General features: G+C 38.7%; 1 protein-coding gene across 1 annotated transcript in view; it reads right to left on the bottom strand.

Annotated features, from left to right (window-relative positions):
- The window catches only part of RIT2 (Ras like without CAAX 2), a 195,691-nt gene that overhangs the window by 68,890 nt on the left and 100,538 nt on the right, over positions 1 to 26,263 (bottom strand). The window contains exon 4 of the mRNA XM_072859655.1: positions 8,370 to 8,561. Within this exon, the coding sequence (XP_072715756.1) occupies positions 8,370 to 8,561 (192 nt within the window). The remainder of the gene's footprint in view (positions 1 to 8,369; positions 8,562 to 26,263) is intronic.

Below are 26,263 nucleotides of genomic sequence, written 5' to 3'. Positions count from 1 at the left end.
GACAAGAATACAAGCAAATCTTGAAAAAACAAAGATGATTAAACTGATTAATCTTTTCTTTAAATGCTAGGTCATGCTCTTATTATGTGTGACACCATGATGAGCTGTAATTAAATTCTGGCAAATTTTCTTCTTTCAAGTAATTTGAGCTACTACTGTAAAAAAATACAGGAAACTATCCTTGCTACCAGGAATTCACATTTTTATATAAACAATGCACTCAGTAAATGTTGCCTCCTATATTAATCTCCTACTTTGCCAAGGGACTTTCATTTTTACGAAGTTGTTCATTACTGTCTCACTTTCAGGACAGCATCTTCACTCAAGTGCAGATTAACATGAAGAACATGCATTAGTTCCAGTCTAATTAAGCATATGCTTAAACAGTTTCCTGAACTGGAATGGTAGTAAATAATATATGAGTTAGACTGAAACTTTGATTTTGCTGATGTAAAAATAGCAGCATGTATATAAAAAGATACCTTCCCATTGCATGCCATTCTCTTTCACGTGTGTGTGCCCCTTTGGAGAAAATGAGAGGATAAATCTTGAGAGATGGGAGGTCATATTGCTTCAGGCGTGGATGGTGGAGAGGCAAAACTGTGCCCCAATTAGTACTGCCTGATGTGGTATGTTCATGCCTCTCCCCTTTCTGCATTAAGAACAGGTTGATGCCTGGCTTGTGCACAGTGTGCAAGAGGAAGATTCACAGACAGGACAATGAAGATTCCAGCAATTAAACTGAAAATTAATAAAACTGAATTTTGCAACCAGACTTTTGGAGCACTGCCCCTGGAACAGGGCAGGAACTGGAACGAGAATCACATGCAGTTCCTTCCTTATGCCTTTCTCTGCTGGTGAAAAATGAACTATGGAAGTCCTTCAGGGATAATTAGCTTCCTTGCAAATTTTGCTTTCCAGCACAGGAATCTGTACAGGCTACTAACTAAGCCCTAGTCACCCAACAAATGATACCACTGTGGTTGTCTTTGCAAGCTGTACCTCTTTGTGTGGTCACTGCATAACCAATGGGTTTCCTGCTGAGAGGTTCTGAGGAATGCAACTGCATCCTGAACTTACTCAAAACCAAGCCCTACATAAGGCTGTTTTGCAGAAGGCTTGTGTGGGTAGTTTTCCAACAGCACTTGCTTGCTTTAGTTAAGGAGAAAGATCCTGCCGGCATGGCTGCCAAATGAAAAGTGCATTAAAGTCTTCACAACAGCTAATCTCCCAATTTACAGACCAAACAGACAAATCTCATAGTCCAAGTTCACCTTGAGGAGCAATCTAAGATCAAGAAAACAAGAGATGAGAGAGTATCTCTGTAGCTTCACACCTCTCCTCAAAGGCGTTCTCCCACTGGAGTCAAACATGGCCACACCAAGTCAGGATCTGGTACATGGGGAGGACAAAATCTCTGAGGCGGAGGGTGAAGGTAAAGCAGGTAGAGGTAACAAGTACTGGGAGCCTTTTAAAACAATATAAAGTGTGTTGCTGTTTAATATCCCTAGCCATGAAGGGACCTTGCAGCACCATCCCTAGTGTATACCCCTTGCTACATGTCCTGTGTTGTCCTGCTTTGGCTACAAGCAATTAGTTGCCTCTGTTTTTATCTCCGAATATCCAGGTTTTCTGTTATAAACGTTTTTTATCTGCAGTTCAGCTATTGTTTCTCTGTTGTTTCTTCTCTTATAGAGCAGCTTGTTATCTGCATCTTAGTCCCCTTCAAATGCCTTCTGCTCTGTGTTGAAGGGATTACAGGGTTTACAAGATGGTTCACTAGAGGTTAACACAATTATGAATCAAGAAATGAGCCAACAGTTTCATTACAATTGTCTGTGTGTCTGGTTGCATTTATTGCAGCCTGGGTAATATGAAGCTGTAGTTTGGAGGGTTTTGTGGAAGTATAAAAGCATTGTAATGACAAAGAGGTAAACTATGTATAAATGAACATTTTCTAGAGACAGTTAAGTTAATAATAATAGAATTTCCTTCCAAGAGACTACAACTGCCAAATTGACTTCTACAATTGCATTGGCATAGAAAAGCACACACTTTTTTTTGTGAGGGGGGCAAACACTAAAATATGTTATTTAAACAATATAAAGAAGTCTTCTTCGGACAGTGAGTGGTGTAAAAGAAATTTTGAAAAATCAAAATTAATTAAAAATAAATAGAAATTAGAGGTGTAAAGGAACATGAAATAATCCAGATACATATTTTGGTTATGTAAGAAAGTAATTATCAAAGGTTTGACAGTTTTCTAAGATAATAAAACATCATGGCAACTTCAGTGGTTTCATTTCCAAATATTCAGACAACTGTCATAGCTACATCAAAACAGCAAAAATGGCTTATATTATTTAGCATCTGAAGAGCAAACGAAGAATATGATGTGACGTCACGTAGGAAGGGTAATATGTAGGCAAGCGAATGTAAGTGATGATGGTAACTCCTTACAAATGTAATTCATTTTCAGCAGGCATTCATTCTAGCAAAATGGAACTGCATGATTGTCCATGGAAAATGAACAGCCAAGATGACATCAAGATGGATGAATTATAATCTAAAAATTCATTGCAACATTCAAATAAAGAGTTTTGAAGAATTTGCTCTTCTGTGCCATATTCTCCTCTGGCTTTTTTCCATTAAGGATACCACTATGTTTTTTATAGTTGTTATTTAGGGTAAGCCTGCCTGAATACATCTGAGATATTTTAAGATCACAGCTCACACTGATCTTTAGAAGGGATCACCATCTAAGAATTTATTAGATTTTATTCATTCAAAAACCAAAGGCAAGCTGAGCATGTTTCAAAGTAGTAGCAGCAAGAATAACAACAGAATGAATCAGTAAGTTTAGATTCTCAAATGAAAGGATGTCATAAACAATTTTGTTAGTCTTCATCTCACCCAAGTATTACTCTATAAAGGCTAGGAAGCTAGTTGTCCGTGCCTCCCTCTACAGTCAACAGAAAGACAGATGTCTTCACGGGCAGATACATCTCATTTTATGATACACTTCTATGATGTGATAAATCCTGGTTTTCTCATGGATTTTATAGAGAATCTAGCCAACTCCTTTAGTCTAATCACTTTACCATTTCTATAGTTAACTCGTATGAATACTATTCTTTGTCAGTAAATAGCAGAAAATGCATTTCCCTTGACTTGCAGTTAGAAAGTTCAGAAGAAACAATGAAACCTTTCAGTCTTTGTGTAGGGCACTGGCCTGATAAATGGGAAACAAGAGTCTTCAGTAGACAGACTCTTCCACCCAAATGTCTAAGAGAAAATGGAATTGTTGGTGGTAAAGGACATTTACAAATTTGAGAGAAGTTTTAATCCCAAAAGCAAAAGAATTCAGCCTGATGCTAAGGTAAGAAGTTCAGAATACTGCAGTTTCATGACTAATATGAGTAAGAGAGCATCTAGTAAATAGTGCTTCATAGTCATGCACTGGAAAATGAAAATAAAATAAGATATAATGTCATATTCTTTAAGTATTTTCAGTGTCTCAGCCAGGCACCAGAAGGTATAGACTGACAATGTTTGAAACACACTGAACAGTTATTCATACAAAAGAAACCAAACCAAACCAAAAAGAACATTAGTTGTCTCAGACTCAACAGATATTTCAAGGTTTTAGAAGCCAGCATGAAAATAGAGCAACTGTCAAAACGAGAAATCTGAAAGTTGATGCTCACAGTATCTGATAACCAGTCAGCTCATCTTGGAGCAAATTCCAGAGTAAAACCTCATTGAAGTGAGAATGTTCTGCAGGCAGCTGGTTCAGATCATGAGAATGTACTAAGCCACTGTAATCCTGGTTTGAGAATTATTTTATGGTATAACAAAACCTCAGGAAGAAAATATAATGAAGCCTCTGTAATTAATTTGCACTCCAAATCAGATATTGTTCCATGTGAAAGACAGATTTCATATTGATTTCATATTTCCTACTGAAGGAGGGAGGCTGTAGGGGGAGAGAAAAGGAAGAAAATGCTTTAAAAAGCACTGCTCCTGCTCATATTTGTGCTTGAAGCCAGTAAGACAACTCATGTGTGGAAGGGTAAACAACTGCATAATTCTTTTCAGGACCAAAACTGTACTGGCAAAACTAACAACTTTGATGACAGGCTTCCCAGAGAGGCCAAGAGCTGAATGAAACGTGAGCTGCCCTCATAACCTTGGACTCAATGGACATCAATATGTTATCCATGGACTCAACTGAGCCCACAGCTTATTCCCCTGGGGTCAAACAAAAGCATATAGGAAAAACTGCTCCATGAAGGCTATGCGATTTCTATATAGGTAAAATTTCCAGAGGGGTTCTCACATCTACATTAAAAGTTTGAAAAAACTGCTAGAAAGTATCTATTCTTTCCAGCTTAGAGCTACAGCACATTCTTCAAAGGAGCTTATGTAGCTAGTTCCCCTCTGAATTGCTGAACGTAATATATTGCAATGGTCAGTAAGCAAAGTCTTATGGATATTTTTTTCAAACATCCTTTCAGCAGTGCCACATCTCTTTATTATAAAATATTTTAATTAAAAGCTGCAATTTAGCTTTCGCATGGCATGAGCTCAAATAGGAGCAATTATTCCTTGTATTTTTTAAAGATGAATGTGTTTTAATTAGATATTTATCCATCATACATATTTTAAACTTCAGTAAGAACAAGACGTTGATCTAGGGTAAAGTGACAAAGCTTACCTAAAGTAAAAGTATCTATTGTACTACATATCAGCTGGTCCTAAATGTTTCTGAAACTCTGATGACATTAAAAGACATATACAACCATCTTTATTAATCTAATGACTTTAATATTAGAAAGCACTGTAATTAAAATGGTATATAATCAAGCACTTAGTGCTCTATTTTTTACATCAACAGCTATGGGATAAAATACATATAATATTTAAATATTTCTTAGAGCAATGGCTAAAAATCAAGGGATGAACACAGATGAATTTCTTAACCATTCATGTCCGTTCACTTTCCCAGTGGAACTTGGAACACAAAAAGTCACAAGGTCAGAAAGGACCAGATGCAGCTACAGTACAAATGGGTGGAAGGGAATCGAGGATGAAGGGAGCCTTGCCACCAGACTGAATATGCACATCAAGGTAATGAGTTATTACATTTTTTCCTCACAGTTGTTTCACAGTTGTTCCCCCACATTGTTTCAGAGAAAATGGAAAGTGTTTATTCTTTAGGCTGATGGATGTAATTAAAACTTGTTTTAAGGAGTACAGACAAACCCATTTCTTAAGACATTAAAAATGACAGGCATACTTAAAGACAACAATAATTTAACTGAAGCCATCAGAAAATAAAAACATTATTTAAAAATAATAAGCTTGTTGGTTTTGTTTGTCAGTAGTGTTTCTCCTAACACAAAATTTTAATTGCAGATTAGTTTTATTCTTGTAGTCCTGTTGATAGATTTGAGGCAAGCGACATACATCATTAACTGTATTGTGTAGGGGATTGCATTTCGAACAAGAGCTTTGTCTGACTGAGCTACTACAGCCTGTTTGATTGTTGCGGAATTGTCATTAAATAGGAATGATGCCCGGGAATGTTGAACTTAATGTTATGTTTCTAAATACCATGAACAACATTACAGTAGCTTTAATGAATTTAATAGGAGAAAAATGTCATTAAAGAAAGCAACAATAGCCTTGGTGCCCTGGCCAAATTCCAGTCTGGCAAATTGCATTCTGACACCTACTATTTCTCAGTTGTTTGAATTTGGTATGTTTGTGTACCTCACTGTTTGTTCACTGATATGTTAATGCCATACATTGTCAGACCATTGTTGTCTGTCACCCCAGAGTTAGCTGGCTACCACTCGTTACTATCCAAGAGCTTTTAATGAAGCCCTAACTACAGTACATGACCTTGAAAAGATTCCTTTCAATCTACCTTCCCACAGTTCATCAAGTTACTTAGATATTGCTTAACCTAATGGGTAAGCATAGATCTAACTTATTTCAGTGTTTGTTAAACATACAGCACAACCTCACTTCCCAGTGAAATAATGAGCTGCCGAAGTCCATTAACATGTGCTTAAAGCTAGGCACAGAGATGACCTCCCACACATTAATGCTTTATTTGAGGTCAGAGAGGCACTCTGAGCAGTATCTCCTAATCACCTCCACTTAACCATGCTTTGCTTTGAATTGTGGAGTGGTCTCTGAGAACATTACCTGAACTATAGATGAAATTTAAGTGAAGATATGCTCCAGGAGCACAACTTATACACCTCAGCACCAGCTAATTATGGAGACAACGGCCCTGGAGTAGAGCTAGTCCAAAGTTAAAAATAAATTCCCAAAATTTGGACTTCAGAATAAACTGGTTTGTTCTACAGTTCTATTCCTGTTGGCTCATGCTACCTGCTCATGTAGACGTAGTCATATTCAACTGCTTTATTCAAAGGACTAGATCTGCATTGTATTATCTTACTAGTCTTTGATGTAAGGGTGTCCCATGGCTCAAAGTCTGGATTGCAGAATATTGGAGGAAATCCTTCTGACATTGGCGTGTTTGTTGACAGTTTTCAGTTTTACAGGGGTTATGGATGAAAAGATTCTGAAGACCTAAATCCTGGCTCATTGAAAGCTTTTAAAAAAAATAGGACCATAATTTGGAACTGCCTTGATACACATTCAGGCAGGTTCTTCAGTGACAACCCTGTATAACATTTTTTTGTGTGTCTGTCACATCTCAAAGACATAATTTCTAATATCATTCCCAAGATCCTCCCCATGCCCTTTAATCTTGAGTGCTGTTTATGATATCCAATTCAGATATTCATGCACACTAATTTTCCATTTTGGGAGACCAGACAAGATGATCAAGGAGCATGTAAAACATTTAAATCAGGCATATATTTTTTGTATGCGTTGACAGTGATTAAAATATAATTGTCCAACAAAACATAAGATCAGAAAGAGGTAGTGCCAAATATAAATCTCTTCTGAGAATCTTCATATCACTTAGTGAATAGAGCATTCCTGAAAACCTCGTCTATAGGTAACTTTAGGTAATCAATCATATCCCATTTCTGTTGGGATCAGGTGCAATGTCCTGTTTGCTCAGCAGAACAACTGAATCCACATGCCTCCCCCATCTGGTATGTAAGTACCCCAGAAGCTGCACAGATTGTACTCCATGTTGCACATGGCACTGTTGTTTGAAGTCTCAAGCTGTGTGTTAAACTGCAACTGGATTGTCACCATTAAGGTTTTGTCACAGTATGATTTAGGGAGAAAGTCAATGATCTGGAAACAGATGTGAAGTTTTAAGTGTACATCATTAGATCTTCAGGACTAATTTCAGGCTTAACACTGCCTTGGATTTTCTTCAGGTAGAAGAAAGAAGACAAAGAAATGGGGAGAAGAGTGACAAGATAAGTGGAAAAGAGTAGACAGGATCATGTGAGCTAATGAATTGAAAAACATTTTATTTAACTGTTACATATGTCTGCACAGAAGTAAGTCATTTGAAAGCAATTGTAGTGTGTATAAAGAGCCTCTTAAGATTTCCATATAGGAAAATCTTTTTTTCCCCCTTTTTGAAGTTTCTGCTTAAGATTAAGGATATTTTCCATTCAGTACCAGGTCACAACCAAGCCATTTCTAAGATGGTCTCTTAGAAATGGTCTCTTACACACACATCAACACAAACAGCAAGGAGGAAGTGGAGAGGAAGCAAAAGGAAAAGAGTGAGCAAAGATTACTAAAGACTTGGAGAGCCACAGTCAATGCCGTCATAGCCAAAGAAATCTACTGCTCTATGGGTGGTGGTGGCTCAAATCTTGTATACAAATCAAAGTGAATTAAAGTCTTGCATGTCCCTATCTTACCTGAACACTCTAATAACAAAGCCACTGGCTTTTCAGGCAAAGATAATCTTATATGCATTTATCTATTTTAACTAGAATTTTTTTCAGTCTGAGTTTGAGAAACCTTTAATTGAATCTAGTGAATTTATGAAAAAAATCTGTATTTAATGGTTGGTAACTTGCAAAGAAAACAGGTTTTTTGCCTCAAAGATCCTGCCTGAATCTATTTCCATGTTGAACATATATATAACTTCCAATGAAAACAGTGGGATTTCTTTTCAAATAAAAATGAAGAACATTGCAATGTGATTGGCCAAGACTACTTTAAGACCTGTAACATATGAATGAAAAGTACTGCTAAGTCCTTAATTTATTACCAATCCTAGTGTGTTGCTCTTTGATTAAACTTCATCTTGTGCTAATAATTCTCAGTAGTATTGTACAACATATGATACAGAAATCCCTGAGGTAGCCAAGGAAAACCAAGCTGAAAACAGCAGAGAAGTTGCTTACCTGTCTGAACTCTTCAAGATCTATTTTGTTTCCCACCAGCACTAAGGGGATGTCATAGGTGTGCCAGACACAATAAATGAGTTTGTTAAATTCAGCATCTTCTTGAAAGGATTGGTGGTCTGTGATGGAATAGCAGATAATGAAGCCTTCTCCGCCTCTCATATATTGGTCCCTCATGGCTGTGAATTCTGCCTGTGGAATAGGAAGTACATGCTCAGTAATTTGGCAAACAAAATTATCCATCTGTAAATAATGAATTTGCTGAAAACTTCCCCCATTCCCTACATAATTCCAGATTGCTTATTTTCTGTTTTAAATACTGCTTGCTGAAACTTGTGCATCCTTCTGGGGTCATCATCCTGGATAATACACCACCAGGATTTCTCTTAGGACCTTTTTTTTCCTTTTCCCATCAAGGGATCTCTGTCCTCTAAGAATATGAACTTACTACGCTAGTGCCTGCATACAGAAAATACTGCCTCATGTATTTCTAGAACCTTCTGCAACACTTTTGGTAAACATGGATGACTTGCAATTGAATGAATACTAACAGGTGTAAAAGAAGAGCTATATCACTATCTAGGGATGGGAGACAAACTCCTTATTATACATTCACTTCAAAAGCTCAGTAATATCAAAAAGACATTCATTGACTCCCACCAGCTTTGCAATAATGCCTAGTTAAACAGGAATATAATCTGCAAAAAGTTCTAGGCTTTCAAATGCTCTCAGAGAAGCTGGGGGTTTCAATTCAGTGTGGGATAGTACCATTAAATGAAAATGAACAATTTCAAATAGGATGAGAATTGGCCCAATTTTCTCCTCCTGCATTTTCCTCTATTTATGTATGTATTTATTCTCACAGCAACACTTCTGGTTATTGGTATGGTTTTTCAGAAGTATTTAACAACTGCCACATTGTACAAAAATCAAGATTTAGTTTTCAAAAACTAGTCTCAGGCACTGTGGCTTGAGAATATGTTTTAAAGTCTGTTTCTTTTTCAAGTTTGTTTGCTTTTCTTGATCACAGCCCAGAATAACTCAATACCATGGCAACAGTCGGTCAGGATCAGAATCCTCCTGACAGAATCAGTTCTCCAGAGATATTAAGATGCAGGAAGGTCTGATAAAGCAAGGAATACACATATCAACATTGGACCATTTCTATGAGAAGCAGGATGCAATATCAAGTCCTGTATTTTTTACTCTGTTGAGAATTTAGGCCAGGATTTTTAAAACAGTTTAGGTTATATATATATATCCTCAGTTCTTCCTGAAAATTGAAGGGAAATGGATTGCTTATGCTTTTTTAAAAGTCTCAGCCTTAAATCTCTCTCACTAGTCACTCATGTTGATTGATAATACTTCCTGTGAATAGACTTTTGTGTTGACCATTATCATTTATTCATGATGTATCTTTTACCCAAGGGCTTTCTTATATATCATTCAAAATATTTCACCTGCTACAGGAAAAAGTTCATAGACTAAGCTCCAAAATAGCAGACTAATAGGCAATTTAAGGGTAGGATTCTGCTTTGAGATTTACTTGGAATTTCAAAATGTCTAAACTATCACCACTGGCATCCTAGGAGAGTTTATTAACTACCAAGCTACAGCATAGGAGTGGATCAGTCCATATTCTAGCCCATCCTCTTGAAACTGGATGTGTAGAAGTAGGGCAGCAGTGGGGAGAAGCACAGAAGATGTCAAACAAAAAGAATTCTACACTCTGCTGGTTCAGGTGAGACAATGAATGAAGATTTGTCTCTGTTCCCAGGTCTTTGCCTGCCATCTACATTAGATAGCCACTGTATTAATAAACAATGCAATACCAAACTGGAGCCCATACCCAAGGTCTCCAAATTATGGGTAGGGAGTGTTAATGACTAAACACAGAGACATACTCCCTCTCCCTTACTCACCCTCAGATCCCAGGCTTTCCTGCCAGAACAGAGGTCTCTCTACACCCCTCCGTGCCCCTGATTTTATTCTCTTTGCATCAATCTCCTAGAACTGTTCTGCACCATAATTAGTAGGGCAGTCTCCTTTGTAGGAGGAGCTGAACAAGGCCAGGATCCCTTCAGGCTGAGCAGACAATGGAAACCTTATGTGGAGTTAAACTTGTGGATTAAGGCTCCTGAATTTAGCTGTCTATGTGTAGCTGCAGGCCACTATCTAAGCTCCCGTTGTAGATAATGGTAAGTTAGACAATGCAATCAATGGACTGCTTGGACAATGGATTGCTTCTGCTGATGAAAAATAATTATCTCTTTAGTTATCTAATTATCTATTTTTTGTTTCTCTATTTTTGGTTTTAGAGTGAGCTGAACATTTATACAACTGAATGGAGCCGCTAGCTCCCATGTAGACACCTAAAAGTAGATGGTTTGTTATGGAACCTAAATCCCAGCCCAGATGTCCTGTTTTCATGGGTTAACGATTTCATAAATCAACTACTGTAACACTGTATGATTATTCTGCACAGCCTTTTACAAAGAATGAGCTCTGCTTAGTGAGTTGATCCACCTCTAAGAAGTGCTCAGAACTTTGTACACTCATTTATAGCCATTTATGGCAAACTAAGAAGGAATTAGGTCACATATCCCTGTTTAAGTTACTCACACTAAGTGACTTTCTGCCACATGAGGACTCCTAAGATCACTCCCCAGGAATGCTTAATGACTTTCCTTGACTGCCAGGAGACTCTGGGTTCCTAATTTTACACACGGTGAATCATTCTAAAGGGACAAAGTGCTCAGCTTTTAGGCACTGCCATTCTTGAGTTGGAGTAATTTACCTACACATTCTGGTTCATGCCTGGGCATAATTATGACTTTAAGGATATTAATTAATTTACTTCTGCAATTTTTTATTACGACATGTTATTGCTGCTGATGTATTAGACTAAACAGCCAAAATACTTTAGTGTCATGTTTGCAGTGATCCGTTTTCAGAGGCATTAATTATTCTATGCAAACTAGATTGGCGATATCCACTTGGTTTTCTGTTGTTAATTCAGTTAGTAATTTCCTTATTTTTTGATGTTGACTTTCACTTGTCAGCTTTTTACCCTTGGTTTGATTGCTCATTACAGAGTCAAGGACCCCAAGATCAAACATAAATAAGCCTTTTCTTGGATTTTGAAAAAAGTGAGGTTTTTTTATTCCATTCACCAAGAACCCCAACATAATAATATATACTAAGAAAAAGAATAAATATAATTTCCAATAAACATATTATAACCCTTGCAATAATGTATGCATATCATATATACAAGACAAAGGACTAAGATGTAATTAAATCTCTTTGTTCATTTTTTAATTCATGTCCTACTCCAGATTTCACAGTTTACATGTATCTCTACAGTAAGCAAAATCAAAATCTAGGTTCACCTGGGTTTTGTGGATATTCAGAGGTAGATGGAGATAGACCCAAATGTTTTACAGATTTTTCAGTGGTTTTATTTTTATATTTTGCGTGGTTCTCTTATAAAATAAGCAACAGTGTATCTGTGCAGCTGGCACACTAATATCTTCTTTAATTGTTTCCTGCTGTAAAAGTAGCTTTTTAAAAAATTAATCAGGAATAGTACTAGATGCCATTTGCTACTCAATAGGGGGAAAATATGAAACATTCCCAAGTCAGTAAATGCCAAAGGAAAGAGACAGAAGGAAATCACACCTCCTCAAAAGGAAATCAATTCTGAGAATTAAAGTGAAGATTTGTCATGCTTATAGCACTTTGCAGCTTGACATGAGTCTCTAATACTCTCTTGTGTATTATGATTAAGACCTAACTGAAAAGTGTGAGAAGAAATCTTTTGAAACAAAATCACCATTCTTCTTGTGAGAGATGTTATACTTGAGAACAAGCATCAAGTCTGGATAGAAACAAAATAAAACTTTTCTAAAAGTTGAAAGAGGGCAGTATAACTTTTTCCTGTTCTTCTTCCATTATAATTGAATGCAGAAAAAAACTGATACCAATTCTCATAAGATTATATATGTCTACCTGTTGAAGAAAGTTAGCAAGAAAATTTCCCAGTGATTAGGTCGCTCCTAAATGGATGTGGCTTTTGCCTTTTACCAGTTATTAGGCATCTCAGACAATTTTTCAAGGATGGCAGAATGGCCTCACAATAACATAGAGCAGCTCCCTCAACATGCTCAGATGCATCCCTTCCTGTTGTATCAAACTGCATACACCCAGCTTAACTAACTTGTCCCTTGTTGATCCCCCTCTACTAAGGGTAATATATCTCTTCCTCAAACTTTCCTGAAAGGCATAAAGACCTGGGAGGCATAAGAACACACCTTGCCTGTAAAGGTTGGGATAGAGGAAGTCCTAAGTGTGTTAGTCCTTTCTGTGTTCCTCATCATTAGGCCAATCACTCCTTTCAGCAGCAATCCCACATTTTTCTTGGTCTTTGTTTAGTTGCCAGTGTACCTGTAGAAACCTATCTCGTTGCCTTTTACATCTCTCAAAAGTTTCAACTCCAGCAACACTTTGGCTTTCATAATCCAATCCATTCATGCCCAAGAAATACTTCCATATTGATCCTTGGGAGACTGTCACTGTTTCCACATTTCATCCTTCTGTATATTCTTGCTTTTCCTATTAACTGTTAGGAGAACAACTTAGCAAAGAAGAAAATACTTATCCTCTGTTTTCTCTCTGTCATCTTGATTTATCCTCTTTTATTCCACTTTTCATAACGAGCAAGAAAAAGCTTTTCAGAGAGAGCAATGTTTTAAATTAGTTTTAAAATTCATATTGTTTTCCTATAAATATAAATGGGACTTTTATGTTGGGGTTTTTTCATTAGAGGTTAGAATCCTTTCCAAATAAGACCAGTGTCTTAACGTCTCCAGAAAAAGAAACAAAGGCATTGAGCAGCAAAGTCAGATAGACTACATTGTGCTGGTTTTGGCTGGGATAGAGTTAATTTTCTTTATAGTAGCTAGTATGGGGCTATGTTTTGGATTTGTGCTGAAAACAGTGTTGATAACACACTGATGTTTTAGTTGTTGCTAAGTAATGTTTGCACTAGTCAAGGACTTTTCAGCTTCCCATGCTCTGCCAGGGGCACAAGAAGCTGGGAGGGGGCACAGCCAGGATAGTTGATCCAAACTGACCAAAGGGCTATTCCATACCATATGACGTCATGCTCAGTATATAAAGCTGGGGGAAGAAGAAGGAAGGGAGGGAATGTTTGGAGTTATGGTATTTGTTTTCCCAAGTAACCGTTATGCGTGATGGAGCCCTGCTTTCCTGGAGATGGCTGAACACCTGCCTGCCCATGGGAAGTAGTGAAGGAATTCCTTGCTTTGCTTTGCTTGCGTGCGCGGCTTTGGTTTACCTATTAAACTGTCTTTATCTCAACCCACGAGTTTTCTCACTTTTACTCTTCTGATTCTCTCCCCCATCCCACCGGAGGGGGGAGTGAATGAGTGGCTGCGTGGTGCTTAGTTGCCAGCTGGGGTTAAACCACAACAACACTTAGATACATAGATCCTTATGAAGGATTAGTTTATGGGTTGCTATCAAACATAACAGTCTGGATCTAACGTTCAGGTCAGGACAACCCTACCTTGCTGACTGAAAGAATCTAGGAAGGTGTATCACAAAATTCACTGAAGCCAAACCTGGTTCTTTACTGTTTCCTAAGTATTTCCTCCTGAACAATGCTGGAGAAAGAGTGCTGGACTAGAAAAGCTTTTCTCCAACTCAGAATAGAAATTTTTAAGAAGCAACCTCTTCCACATCACCCTTTTACACCAGCAGAACTCAAAACTGAAGCCAATTCTCCTGGATCCCCGTGTTATGCATTGCTAATAGATAGCCTTGTCAGCCCCAAAAGAATAAGAGAAAAAGGGGGGCAAGAGAAGAACTAACAAAAAAAAGGACGCAGGCAACAAGCAGGGGGTCACCATATGTGTCCCTTCTTTTTAATTGTGTGTTGATGTGTTTGAGGAGGAAACACGGTGCAATGCTTAGAAGTGCAGTCCTTCTCCATACTCCTCAGAAGTTTAGTGCTTAGAAATTTAAAGATGCAGCACCTCAGAAACAAGGGTGTCATGTTTTTCAAACTACACACACACTCCACACATTTTGATGTCTTCTTTTTTTATGATCTTGGCTTGTATCTCTGGAAGAGGTCAGAGTCTCCCCAGGGAGGCCAGCCTCACAGTTTGAGAAATGCCACTTTCTGTATCTTCTCATCTTATGTTCTGCTTGACTTTAGAACCGGGAATCTGCTAACAGATGTTCTTAATCAAAGCTGTCTCCCTGATTACCACAGGGGTCATTCTTATTATGAAGGGGTTTTTTTTACATTTCTAGTGAACACTGGGGGGGGGTATATTCTTGGAAACAGGCAGGATATTGTTCATCTATGACAGTGAACAAGCAAGGGTAAAATGAACAAAAAGGACAGGAAACTTAGTGGGGGAAAAAAAAATCTTTCAAATAGTGAGTGAGATAATCAAAAGTAAAGACCATACAACATAAAAGGAATATGTGAAAATGCATTGTTCACTTAAAAAAAACCAAACAGATTTTTTGTTTACAAAAAAGTTGAGAATTTCTTTTATCTCAGGAAAGTTTTTGCGAATATTGTCAAAGATTATTTTTTAGCAGCAAATGTTTTTTTAAAGCTACAGTGCAACCCTCCCATATCTCTCTGTTAATAAATGCTCTTACATACATAAACATCACAGTTGACTTCATTGGGATTACATATCATTCACCTGGCACTGCTTGTCATAAAGTGTGTTTTGCTTTTCTTTTACCTCCTGAAATAGTTTTACCTAAGGAAAGTACACTGGTGAGAAGTGCTGTGATAATTATTTGGTTTTCACTAATTTTTTAGTCTTTTTTCTGGGGGAGTGGAGGGTGGGGTAAAAGCTAGTAGCTTTTAAAAGCTTATTGGTAAAAGCAAGCAGCAAGAAACCTGCAGCAGTTACATTTCAAATGAGGAAACATCCAGATAGGAAGTTGGGTGGCTATTATATCTTATAACCACCATAATACTGCTACTAATCTAGATGCAAAGTATGAGACTTGTTTCATCTGCTTTCTGCCACTGAAGAGGTAGTCACCTATTCTACATTAGTCTTCAAGTCTCTCTGTACAGTCAGGAGAGATGATCAGCTCCAGAGAGTAATTCAGCCCATCCTCAGAGAAATGTTTAAGATACCAGGGATGACTTTCCTTCATACCTCTCTCACTACCTTAACAGAGACTAAATACCAATCCCAGCCTCTGAGGTCCACAATATCAGCCACAGCCCCTGCCTAGTCATATCCTTCATGCATTTGGATGATAAGGCTTGTCCTTCTCTTCATTTTAAACTTCTAATTTAGTTTCTACAAGGCTGTTTTATTTCCAACGCAGTTCGAAAGGTCAAGAGAAAGTAACATCTAGTGCCTATACTCAATGGAGGATTTTTGCCTTCACAGCACTCAACAGTGGGAAACTCTACCTGTAAGCATGGGTTAAGTTACATTAGGAGATAATAAACAGATACCCTTTTTCCATTACAGAAGTCAAAGTTTCAAACCTGCTGTCTTTGCTCACAGGATTCCAGCATGCACCAGCTATGATAGAGCAGAAAACAAGCAAGCACTGAGCAATATCAGCATCACTTCGCACTCTCTTCTTGCTTCCCTCCTATTTCCAGTCATCCTTTGCAAAAAGCAACAACAAAAGGAGTTACATAGCAAAAGCTACAGAAAAGTTTGCAGCAGGTGGTACTCAGCCACCTGTGCCAGCCTAAACCATCTGCCACATCACGGGGAGGAAGGGAGGGAGATGAATAATGGGCTCAGACACAGACCAAAGAAAATACAAGGGCTCTGGCTCAAATACTGGAGGACAGGGATTGATTCTTCTCTGCATCAAGTCTTTACACTGTTCTGGTTGTACATCAAACCCCTCCCTCACGACCCTTTTTGCCTGCTCTAGTAATGATCCAGGAGCAGTTCAAAATGGGATTAGTATAAATGAGAATTAGCCCATAAGCCTTCAGTGGAAGTGGATTATTATTATAATCAGTCCCTTGATTAATGATCAGTCAGTGTCTCATGCCTTATAATTACAGGAAGGAATCCTTGCTTCTGTTATAAAACAGCAATATCCCTTTCCTTCTGTAAATTTGTACTAGGGACAAAATGCACATCACCAGTGATGGGAACAGTATAAAGATAAAAGATGCAGTCCATGTTCCTAACAGACTAATGTCTTTCTGAACTTAATCTGACAGCCTTCCAAGGCAATATTATGAACTCCACATTGTACAAAATCAGTAGCCTTTTCTTAACTCTGGGAATGTACAAGTAAAAAGCTGAGACAGATACCAAAATTAATCCGTAATTTAGAAGATAACCAGCAGCAACCCCGTTGAACCCCGTTGAAATCAGTGCCTATTTATCTGGCCACTCCTCCCCCTGTTTAAGCTAATTTATTTACCTGGAAAGGGAAACAGGCAGAAAGAAAGAGAATATTCATAACAGGTGATCTTTGCTTCAAGAGACAGGTATGATTTTCAGTTTTGTGACAAATAGCAACATTACTTCTTAGCTATTAATTTCCAGGGTTTTCTGGTGGTCGGTGTACACTCTGGAAATGAGATAATCTCACCCTGGTAGACTGAATGAGAGGGAGCACCTCAAGACCTTGCCTATGGGCAAGAAGATGGTCCAAGCTGAGTGTTGGATGGCTGGCAATTTAAGAAACACAATTAGACTCGCACTGAACATGAAATGCAAGAACAGTCTTACATACCTAATTTTCGCAAAATTTTGGCTGAAAACTTTCTAAAATAGATTCTCTCTCCTACCCTTCCCCCACACTTATGTTCTTCAGCATAAACCTTTTCCCTCTAGAAACAGGTCTTCAGTCCCATACTGGAGCTGGTATTACACGAGACCTCAGTTCAGGATTCTTTCTCAAGACTAATGTATTTGCATGGAAAGAGATGGATTCCTTCACACCAGTTAATACATCTTTAATCTCTGACTACTGGAGACTTTATGAACCTCTGGAGTCCTGAATATAAAGAATGAATTAATTAAAAATAAAGACTTTCATTTCTTAATTTGAGTTACTATATCAGGTTAATTCATGAGGACATTAGTCTCATCTTCATTCAGATGAGTCTGAGACTTTGAATTGGTATGTCTAAATTTTCACCCTTTCTGAAAATCACTGGTTTGTGAGGTTAGTTTGATTACTGACTTCTTTAAAACATTGTGGGCCACAATCTGTTTTCATCACTTGTGAATTCATGTCGTTTCCCACATGTGAGCTTAAAGATTCAGGTTCCCCTTCTCTTTTAATCTATGATACTTCTTTCTATCATATCTGATATTGCTCACAGTCACAGACCATACAGGGTTAAGTGCCATGAAAGACAGGTGTAGATGTTCCTTCACACCCTGAATGCTGGTGGATCACTATTGCACTGCCCTATTCGCTAACAGCTCAACATTTTGTATGGACTTGCTATTCTGTATTCACATACTGTTGGGCATCATGGCTGACTTATAAAGTAAGATTGAACCACATCATCCTGGTAGAAAAAATAAGTAAAGAAAAATAAATAAGGAAAAAAAAGGCAAATTAGAACAACTTGCAATAAAATAACTCAAGACTTCAAAAAATAGCATCACACAGTGACCCTTCTTTCTCACTAAGGAACTACTAAATAACCTGCACTGGCACTCAGACCCTCCCTCCAGAAGTAGCTTCTCTTCATTGACGTTCCCAGTGTTCCCACTCTAATTGCCCTTCTGTCTTCAGGTGATAATATATTTGCCAGTTTGTTGCAGCTGTGCTTTTGTTAACTTTATTAATCCTGCTCTTCCAAAGATGGTTTGTCATATGCAGTAATGAAAATATGCAGTCCATCACCTGGGAGATGATATCTACTTTTCATTCACCCCAAAATATGGATGAAATCACCATATCAGTTCTCCACATTGCCAGTAAAAATGCCTTGGTGCTACACTCCCTAACTCAGAGAACTGTCTTTTTCTTTCATATTAATGATAATCGTTTCTCTCTTAGGGATAAACATCTTAGTAATTTTCTCTTAAATGCAGGCACTGAAGCAATCTTCATTGTTAACTACCTCTAAAAACCCCAACTGCATTTGGTTTATCATCACCATATAATACTTTTCCCTCCTCCTCATTGGTATGCAAGAAAGAATAAAGCTAATTTTCACCTTTTATCACAAATGCATCATAAATGGTAAAGGGAAAGAATTAATAGCTCGGTAATTACATTTTAGTAAACAGCAGAGGAAAAAAAAGACAACAACCCACTAGTGAAGAGGTAATGACTGCAGCTGCAAGCAAGGGCTCACCAGGGATTCAAACAAGCTCTTGTCAGCTTATGTGGGATTGCAGACTTGCCATCTTCCCCAGTGAGGCTTGTGCAGCCTTGCAGAAGTGAAACAGGAGGCTATGGAGTCAGACACCTCATTGCTCCGATAAATGACTGCTAATGATATTCTTGCTTGCATATATATTCTCTCACGATGACTTCCATAACAAGTGTGCTTACCTTAAAAATTCCACAACATAGGTATTTTTCTCCCCTCCCTTGTGTCCTACTCATCTCCAGAGATATGATTTGAACTAAGAATGTGAAGGGGGGGCAGGGAGGCAAACAACCTACAGAGTGGCTTTTTCAGACTTTTGTAGCATTTAATAAATCGTGCACTCATTTCTGCCACTGAAATTTAGCTCAATATTTATCTGAGGGATGTGCTCCCTTGCGACTACATAAATCATCACCAATATGAATGCAAAATAGTAATGTTATAGCTGCACTGATTTTGTATTGCTTACAATATTAAAATCTGGTATGACTGTGACACAAAAGGACTGAGTTGTCATGTCCCTATGACTTCCAGCATGAAGGACATACCACTGTTCTTTTTTCTTTGCATTTGCACTAATGTTTCTGGTGTAGGTGAGATGACTAAGTAGCATTACATGCACAGAGATAGTCACTGGATTGGCATCTATACAGTCCTGCAACACCGCTCTCAGTGACATTCTGGGGACTTGTGGGAACAGAGCCTTAGCTGAAAGAGCAGGAACATGTATCACCTCAACTGTGAGCAGTTCACAAAATCTCTCTAAGATACCTTCACATGTAATGTAGCTATCCTGCACTAAAAGATGTTCAGTGGGACCAGTTGTCCTCTAACAATTAAAAAAAAAAATCTAACTTTTTATGGAGTTGATCATCACTTCATACATTCAACATACACTAAAGATTTTATCCAGATCCATTACTAGGATTTAAAGTAAATGAGGAATAGTTTAACTGAAGCTAATTCACTTCTGGTGGGGTAAATGACACCCAGTGGGGTAAATTATACCAAGTTCCATTTTCAGATCCATAGCCTCTGTGTCTGCCTATAAAATGGCGGTATAGTTTTCATTTCTTTAGAAAAAAGCTGTAAGGCCAAAGAGAGAGCTCCAAAACTGTAGTCATGAGGTATCTAGGTGTCCTGGTTTCAGCTGGGATAGAGTTAATTTTCTTCCTATTAGCTGGTATAGTGCGGTGCTTTGGATTTTAGTATGAGAAGGAGGAGGTGGCGCCAGAGGATGAGGTGACGCGTGCTGAGGAGGCCCCACTGTACAATCAACTACTAGAAAATGAGAAGCAATATGCCCTGTTCACTGATGGGTCCTGTCGAATTGTAGGAAAGCATCGGAGGTGGAAGGCTGCTGTATGGAGTCCTATACGACAAGTGGTAGAAACTGCTGAAGGAGAAGGTGAATCGAGCCAATTTGCAGAAGTGAAGGCCATCCAGCTGGCTTTAGACATTGCTGAACGAGACAAGTGGCCAGTGCTCTATCTCTATACTGACTCATGGATGGTGGCAAATGCCCTGTGGGGGTGGTTACAGCAATGGAAGCAGAACAATTGGCAGCACAGAGGCAAACCCATCTGGACTGCAGCATTGTGGCAAAACATTGCTGCCCAGGTAGAGAACCTGGTTGTAAAAGATGCTCACGTACCCAAGAGTCGGGCCACTGAGGAACATCAAAACAACCAGCAGGTGGATCAGGCTGCTAAGATGGAAGTGGCTCAGGTGGATCTGGACTGGCAACATAAGGGTGAATTATTTATAGCTGGGTGGGCCCATGACCCCTCAGGCCATCAAGGAAGAGATGCAACATAGAGATGGGCTCGTGATCGAGGGGTGGACTTGACCATGGACACTATTGCACAGGTTATCCATGAATGTGAAACATGCGCTGCAATTAAACAAGCCAAGCGGTTAAAGCCTCTGTGGTATGGAGGGCGATGGCTGAAATATAAATATGGGGAGGCCTGGCAGATCGAATATATCACACTCCCATAAACCCGCCAAGGCTATGTGCTTACAATGGTGGAAGCAACCACCGGATGGCTGGAAACATATCCTGTGCCCCATGCCACCACCTGGAACACTATCCTGGGCCTTGAAAAGCAAGTCCTATGGCGACATGGCACCCCAGAGAGAATTGAGTCAGACAACGGAACACATTTTCGAAACAGTCTCATAGACCCCTGGTCCAAAGAGCATGGCATTGAGTGGGTATATCACATCCCCTATCATGCACCAGCCTCCAGGAAAATCAAACGATACAATGGACTGTTAAAGACTACACTGAGAGCAATGGGTGCTGGGACATTCAAACATTGGGATACACATTTAGCAAAGGCCACCTGGTTAGTCAACACTAGGGGATCTGTCAATCAAGCTGGCCCTGCCCAATCAAAACTTCTACGCACTGTAGAAGGGGATAAGGTCCCTGTAGTACACATAAAAAACATGCTGGGGAAGACAGTCTGGCTTACTCCTGCCTCAGGCAAAGGCAAGCCCATTCGTGGGATTGCTTTTGCTCAAGGACCCGGGTGCACTTGGTGGGTAATGTGAAAGGATGGGGAAGTCCGATGTGTACCTCAAAGGGATTTGATTTTGGGTGAGAATAGCCAATGAACTAAATGGTATGACGTTAACTGCTATATAATACTGTATGTCATCACTTTTATGGTTACTATACACCATATCAATGGTATTTCAATAAGGATCACCCAGATTAGTGAAGAATGAACTTCGATGAAAGCAAGCAAAGTGCAGTGGTGATGGAACCAGAACTGGCTTCAGCATGCAACAATCCAACACCACACACCATCTCTTCTGCCCTGAAGGACTATTATGACAGATGGAGCCCAAAGTCATGGACTAGATGAACTCAACGGACATTTTAGAGGGATGGCCCATAGACCAAGGGAATGATAACTATGTGTACATATATATATATATATATATATCAAGAGACAGGAAAAGTGGTGGTGATTAATTGTATTAGAAAGGGTAGAACCTGGGCATGACGTAAATGGTATAGAATAAGGGGTGGATACTGTCCTGGTTTCGGCTGGGATAGAGTTAATTTTCTTCCTAGTAGCTGGTATAGTGCTGTGCTTTGGATTTTAGTATGAGAATAATATTGATAACACGCTGATGTTTTGGCTGTCGCTAAGCGGTGTTTACATTGGTCAAGGACTTTTTTTTTCTTCAGCTTCCCATGCTCTGCCAGGTGCCCAAGAAATGGGAGGGGGCACAGCCAGGATAGTTGATCCAAACTGACCAAAGGGCTATTCCATACCATATGATGTCATGCCCAGTATATAAACTGGGGGAGTTGGCCGGGGGGTAGGGATCGCTGCTCGGGGACTGGCTGGGCGTCAGTCAGCGGGTGGTGAGCGGTTGTATAATTATTTTTTTTTAAATTTTTTTTTTTTTCCCCTTTTTTCCCTCCCTTGGGGTTTGTTCCTCTTTCTCTCTCTCGTTGTTTTCCTTCTCATTATAATTCAGTATTATTATTACTATTATTTTGTTCCAATTATTAAACTGTTCTTATCTCAACCCACGAGTTTTCTTACTTTTGCTCTTCCGATTCTCTCCCCCATCCCACCAGGGGGGGAGTGAGCGAGCGGCTACGTGGTGCTTAGCTGGGGCTAAACCACGACACTAGGTTAGATCAACATATCCTGAAAGATGCTGAGTAGCTTCTGAGATATTCCAAGACTGTCCAAGACAAGGACACAACTCATCTGCAATTCTGAAAGTTAGTGGAGTCTGACTTCTTCAGCTTGCTTCAAGGTGTTACTCGGGTACTTCACTGTAAGTAAGAGAAGATCTGATTTCTTACACAGGTACAGCCGATGCAGCTACTGCTAATCTTTTGAGTTTTGACTTTTTAAAAGAAAATATTGCTCCCTGGCATGGATTGTTTCACATCATCCTGCTGCTCTGATGATAATGACATGGAACTCCCGTGGCAACAGTATTTTCTCCTCAGCCATTAGGCACAAAATAAAAGCATGCACAAAAAATCTATGCAAGCTATGCAAGCTTGCTCCTATGGAAGCAAGAAAAACACATATCTGACATATATCCAGTTCAAAAAAAGAAAACAGGAAATGTTCCATATTTTCACTAATTATTGTCTTGAATTCCTACTTTGCTCTTCACTTCCTCTTAAAATTTGGATAGATGCAATAACATTCCTCAGATTATAAAGAAGAGGTGACAAGCAATGGAGTTCAAAACTTACTGACATTTACTTTTTCTTTTTTTTTTTTTTTTAATTGGTGGGGGGCAGATGCCCCTTCCAGGTTCTGGGGCAAAACTATTGGAACTTCAGCTGTGAAAGATGTCTTTTGTTTTTAGGCTTTTCCAGCTGACCTCCTGCTAGTGTGAAATGAAAATAACGTCTTTAGAAAGCCTCTTCCAGACAAATATCTCATGCAGTTTTGCAATTCAAAGGTTTGGATGATTCAGATAAGACTATGTAACTTTTTGCTCTCTTTTGTTTTTGTCTGGAGACACCACCATTCAATGTATTGGTAGAATATCCAGCAGCTACAGAATAGCACAAAAAACAGATAAGTTTTGATAAATTATAGTTCTTTGAGACAACCCACTTTGACTGATAAGCATTAACAACCCTCTCTGCAAAAGACCCTTCTCTTGGTCATTTGTTATCGTCAGGTCAAATGGCACCAGGCAGTGCCACCACACATGCTAGTTTTCTCAGCATGCAAGCCAAGTTTTCAGTCCTAGAAATACCTTTTTGATGTGAATTTTGTGAAAATTGGTACAGGTAGAAAACAGTTTTCTGTCCACTGGAGTCCCTGGTCTGTGTAGAGCTGCTTGATAAAAAGATAGACAAACCTCTGTAAACTGGAATTCTTAGTGAGATTATCTAGGACAGTTGCATATATATAAAGAAATCAGGATGCACTTAGAGCATGTCCGACATCTGCTGGAAGTAACTTCAAAGGGCTTCAGTGCCATTCAACAGTGGGAAGAAAAAGTATACAATACAGTTTGTAATGTTAGAAGAAAAGGCAAATTTACATAATCATAGTCTTGTGGAGGACCTGGATGAAGTTTAAGCATATGGGATGTACTTATATAGGTGTTTTCCATACAATGTACACCAGACCACAACAAAAAAAACCAAACCAGGAAATACTACAAGGAAAGATCTAGAAAGAAGAGAAAAGGATTTTGCTACTTTTATCAGAATTTGTAATAAAGTATTTTATCCTTTTTAATGTTCTTATTTTATTTAAAAAGTCAAAAAGTAAACATTCAGCAGTATCATTGGCTATTTTTCTATTTTTGGAAGTTATTAGTTAAAGAAAGACAAAGAACAGAGAGAGAGAAAGCATTTCAAGAGGAAAAAAAAAGAATTTATTGAAAAAGAACAGACAACACTGGAAAGTATTCCTCCACCTGCAATATGGAACCACTAGGATTGACTTTACTGAAGTGGAATGGTAGTGAGGGGCAGAAAATCAGTATCGCTAGACTCAATAAACCCTGATGTTCACATTAAATTCCTCCTCCCTGCAACATGTTATTGCACCTGTTTGTCAGAAAGATAAATGCAGACCTAGAAATGCAAACTGATTCATCCTTTATTGCACCATGATTCATTCATTGACAGGGATGGGAAAGGAAGTTGGGAATCTTAGTTGCTAGTTGCCTGTTCCTGCTAAACTAATATACTCTTTTTTTGACAGTATATGCTTAGATCTTTTCCCACTGAAGCCAAAGAATATCTTGCCCATAATTTGAAGGAAACTGGAGTCAGGTCTGCAATTTCATCTATGATTTACTGGAACCTTTTTTTCACTCAATATCTGTGCCAAATAAATATTTCTTCAAAATCTGTCCATTCCCAAATAAAATTACTTGGGAGATAATCCTGGGAGATATTTTAGTTCTCCCTAAGAAAGTACAGAACAGCTTGTCTTGAGAATCCACCAAATTTTCAGTGCTATGGTTTGACTTTCTAAGTATGTCATCATCAGCCTGTGAAACAACAACATATAAAGAAAATAAAATTAATGTTCTTCACCTAATACACTGTGTTAATGGTTGCTACTTAGTTCACTACCATTATGCTTTAAAAATAAAATGGATTTCATTTACTCACTACAGTACCTAGCAGAAAGTGCACTAAAATTATTTTCCCCTTAAAAGAACATGCTGTAAAGGCCCATTAAAATATAATTACTGCCAAAAAGGCATTTTATATTTCCTTGAGATAAGCTGCAGTAGTGTAGTTTGAAATTCGACTTCCATTGATTCAGGATTAGAGCAGCATGTTTAGATAATAAGCAGAAGGATCTCAGATAACAGCCTGCGTGAGTCATCAGACTATAGTGTTTAGTCTGAGAAAGTGTGTTTATCTGAAGGGCTCTTGGGACTAATATGGTTCCTCTTCAAAGCTTGAAGCAGGGGGCAAAAATCATAGTCCTGGAGGTTGCCAGGATAATCGTGTCCTGTGATTTGCTAGCAATTTGAGAGATGGATCTCACTACAGAACGCGCTGTTGCTGTCAGGTTGAAAAGTGTCTGCCTGGAAATGAATTCATGTGCACACAGCTCCAGACAAAGGAAAATATCCCTGAAATGGCACGCCACCACATTTTAAGGCCAATTTTTCAAGTCTCTGACTCACACCTGGGAAATATACAGGTGCACTAAGTTTTTCATAAAAAGCTCACGTTTTAACAAGCAAAAATTGGTGCAATAATCTTGAAATGTACTGTCTTAATGACAGGTACAGAAATCCATTTTTCTGCATATTTGCCTGCTTCATCTCTGAAAACAAGTTTGCCTTTTCTACATAGGGTCATCTCAGACTGTTTTTCAGTGAAGAGAATGCTGTCTGATGCTCTTTTAACATTTGGCGTGAGGTCTAAACAGGGAGGTTGGGTAATGTGTCATCAGGAGGGAAAGCTGTGGCAAGAATAAAAGCTCCTGTGTCAGTCAATGGTTTATAAATACAGCAGGAGAGATAATTGCTGTGTATGCTCCACGAGGAGGAATTCAAACTGGGCTCCAGAAGTAGCAACATATTTTTAAGTTAGAAGAGAGAGTGAGAAAACGTAAATGAGTGAACAGAAGGTTTCTATAACTCTGTGTGGAGGCTTTTTGTGCACGGCTGGAGCAGTTGGAGGTTGTCAGTCTCTGAGAATAATTGTGAAGGGAACTGAACACAGAATAAAGGACTTGAGGTCTGTATGTCCTTTCATTTGCACCCACAAGTTTCCTGGAAGTCAAAGAGTTTACACCAGTTTAAATCAAATATATGTAAAAGCAGATGAGGTTTATGACACATTGGATAAGAAAAGGGAAACCCCAGAACTACCTCCTCCTCAACATCTCTCCCAACCTTAAGGGATAGAGAGAGACACATGGGTGAATTTCAAGGGAGAGTTACTCAAAAAAATGTCCCATGAACATGGTTGAACAAGGAAGCTCAAGCTATCTTTATGGATAATAGTTTGCATTTGCAGATT

The sequence above is a fragment of the Ciconia boyciana genome, chromosome 4, assembly GCF_034638445.1.
Source record: "Ciconia boyciana chromosome 4, ASM3463844v1, whole genome shotgun sequence".
NCBI lineage: Eukaryota > Metazoa > Chordata > Aves > Ciconiiformes > Ciconiidae > Ciconia > Ciconia boyciana.
Note: the sequence above shows the minus strand (reverse complement) of the source record. Positions and strands in the feature narration are given on the sequence as shown.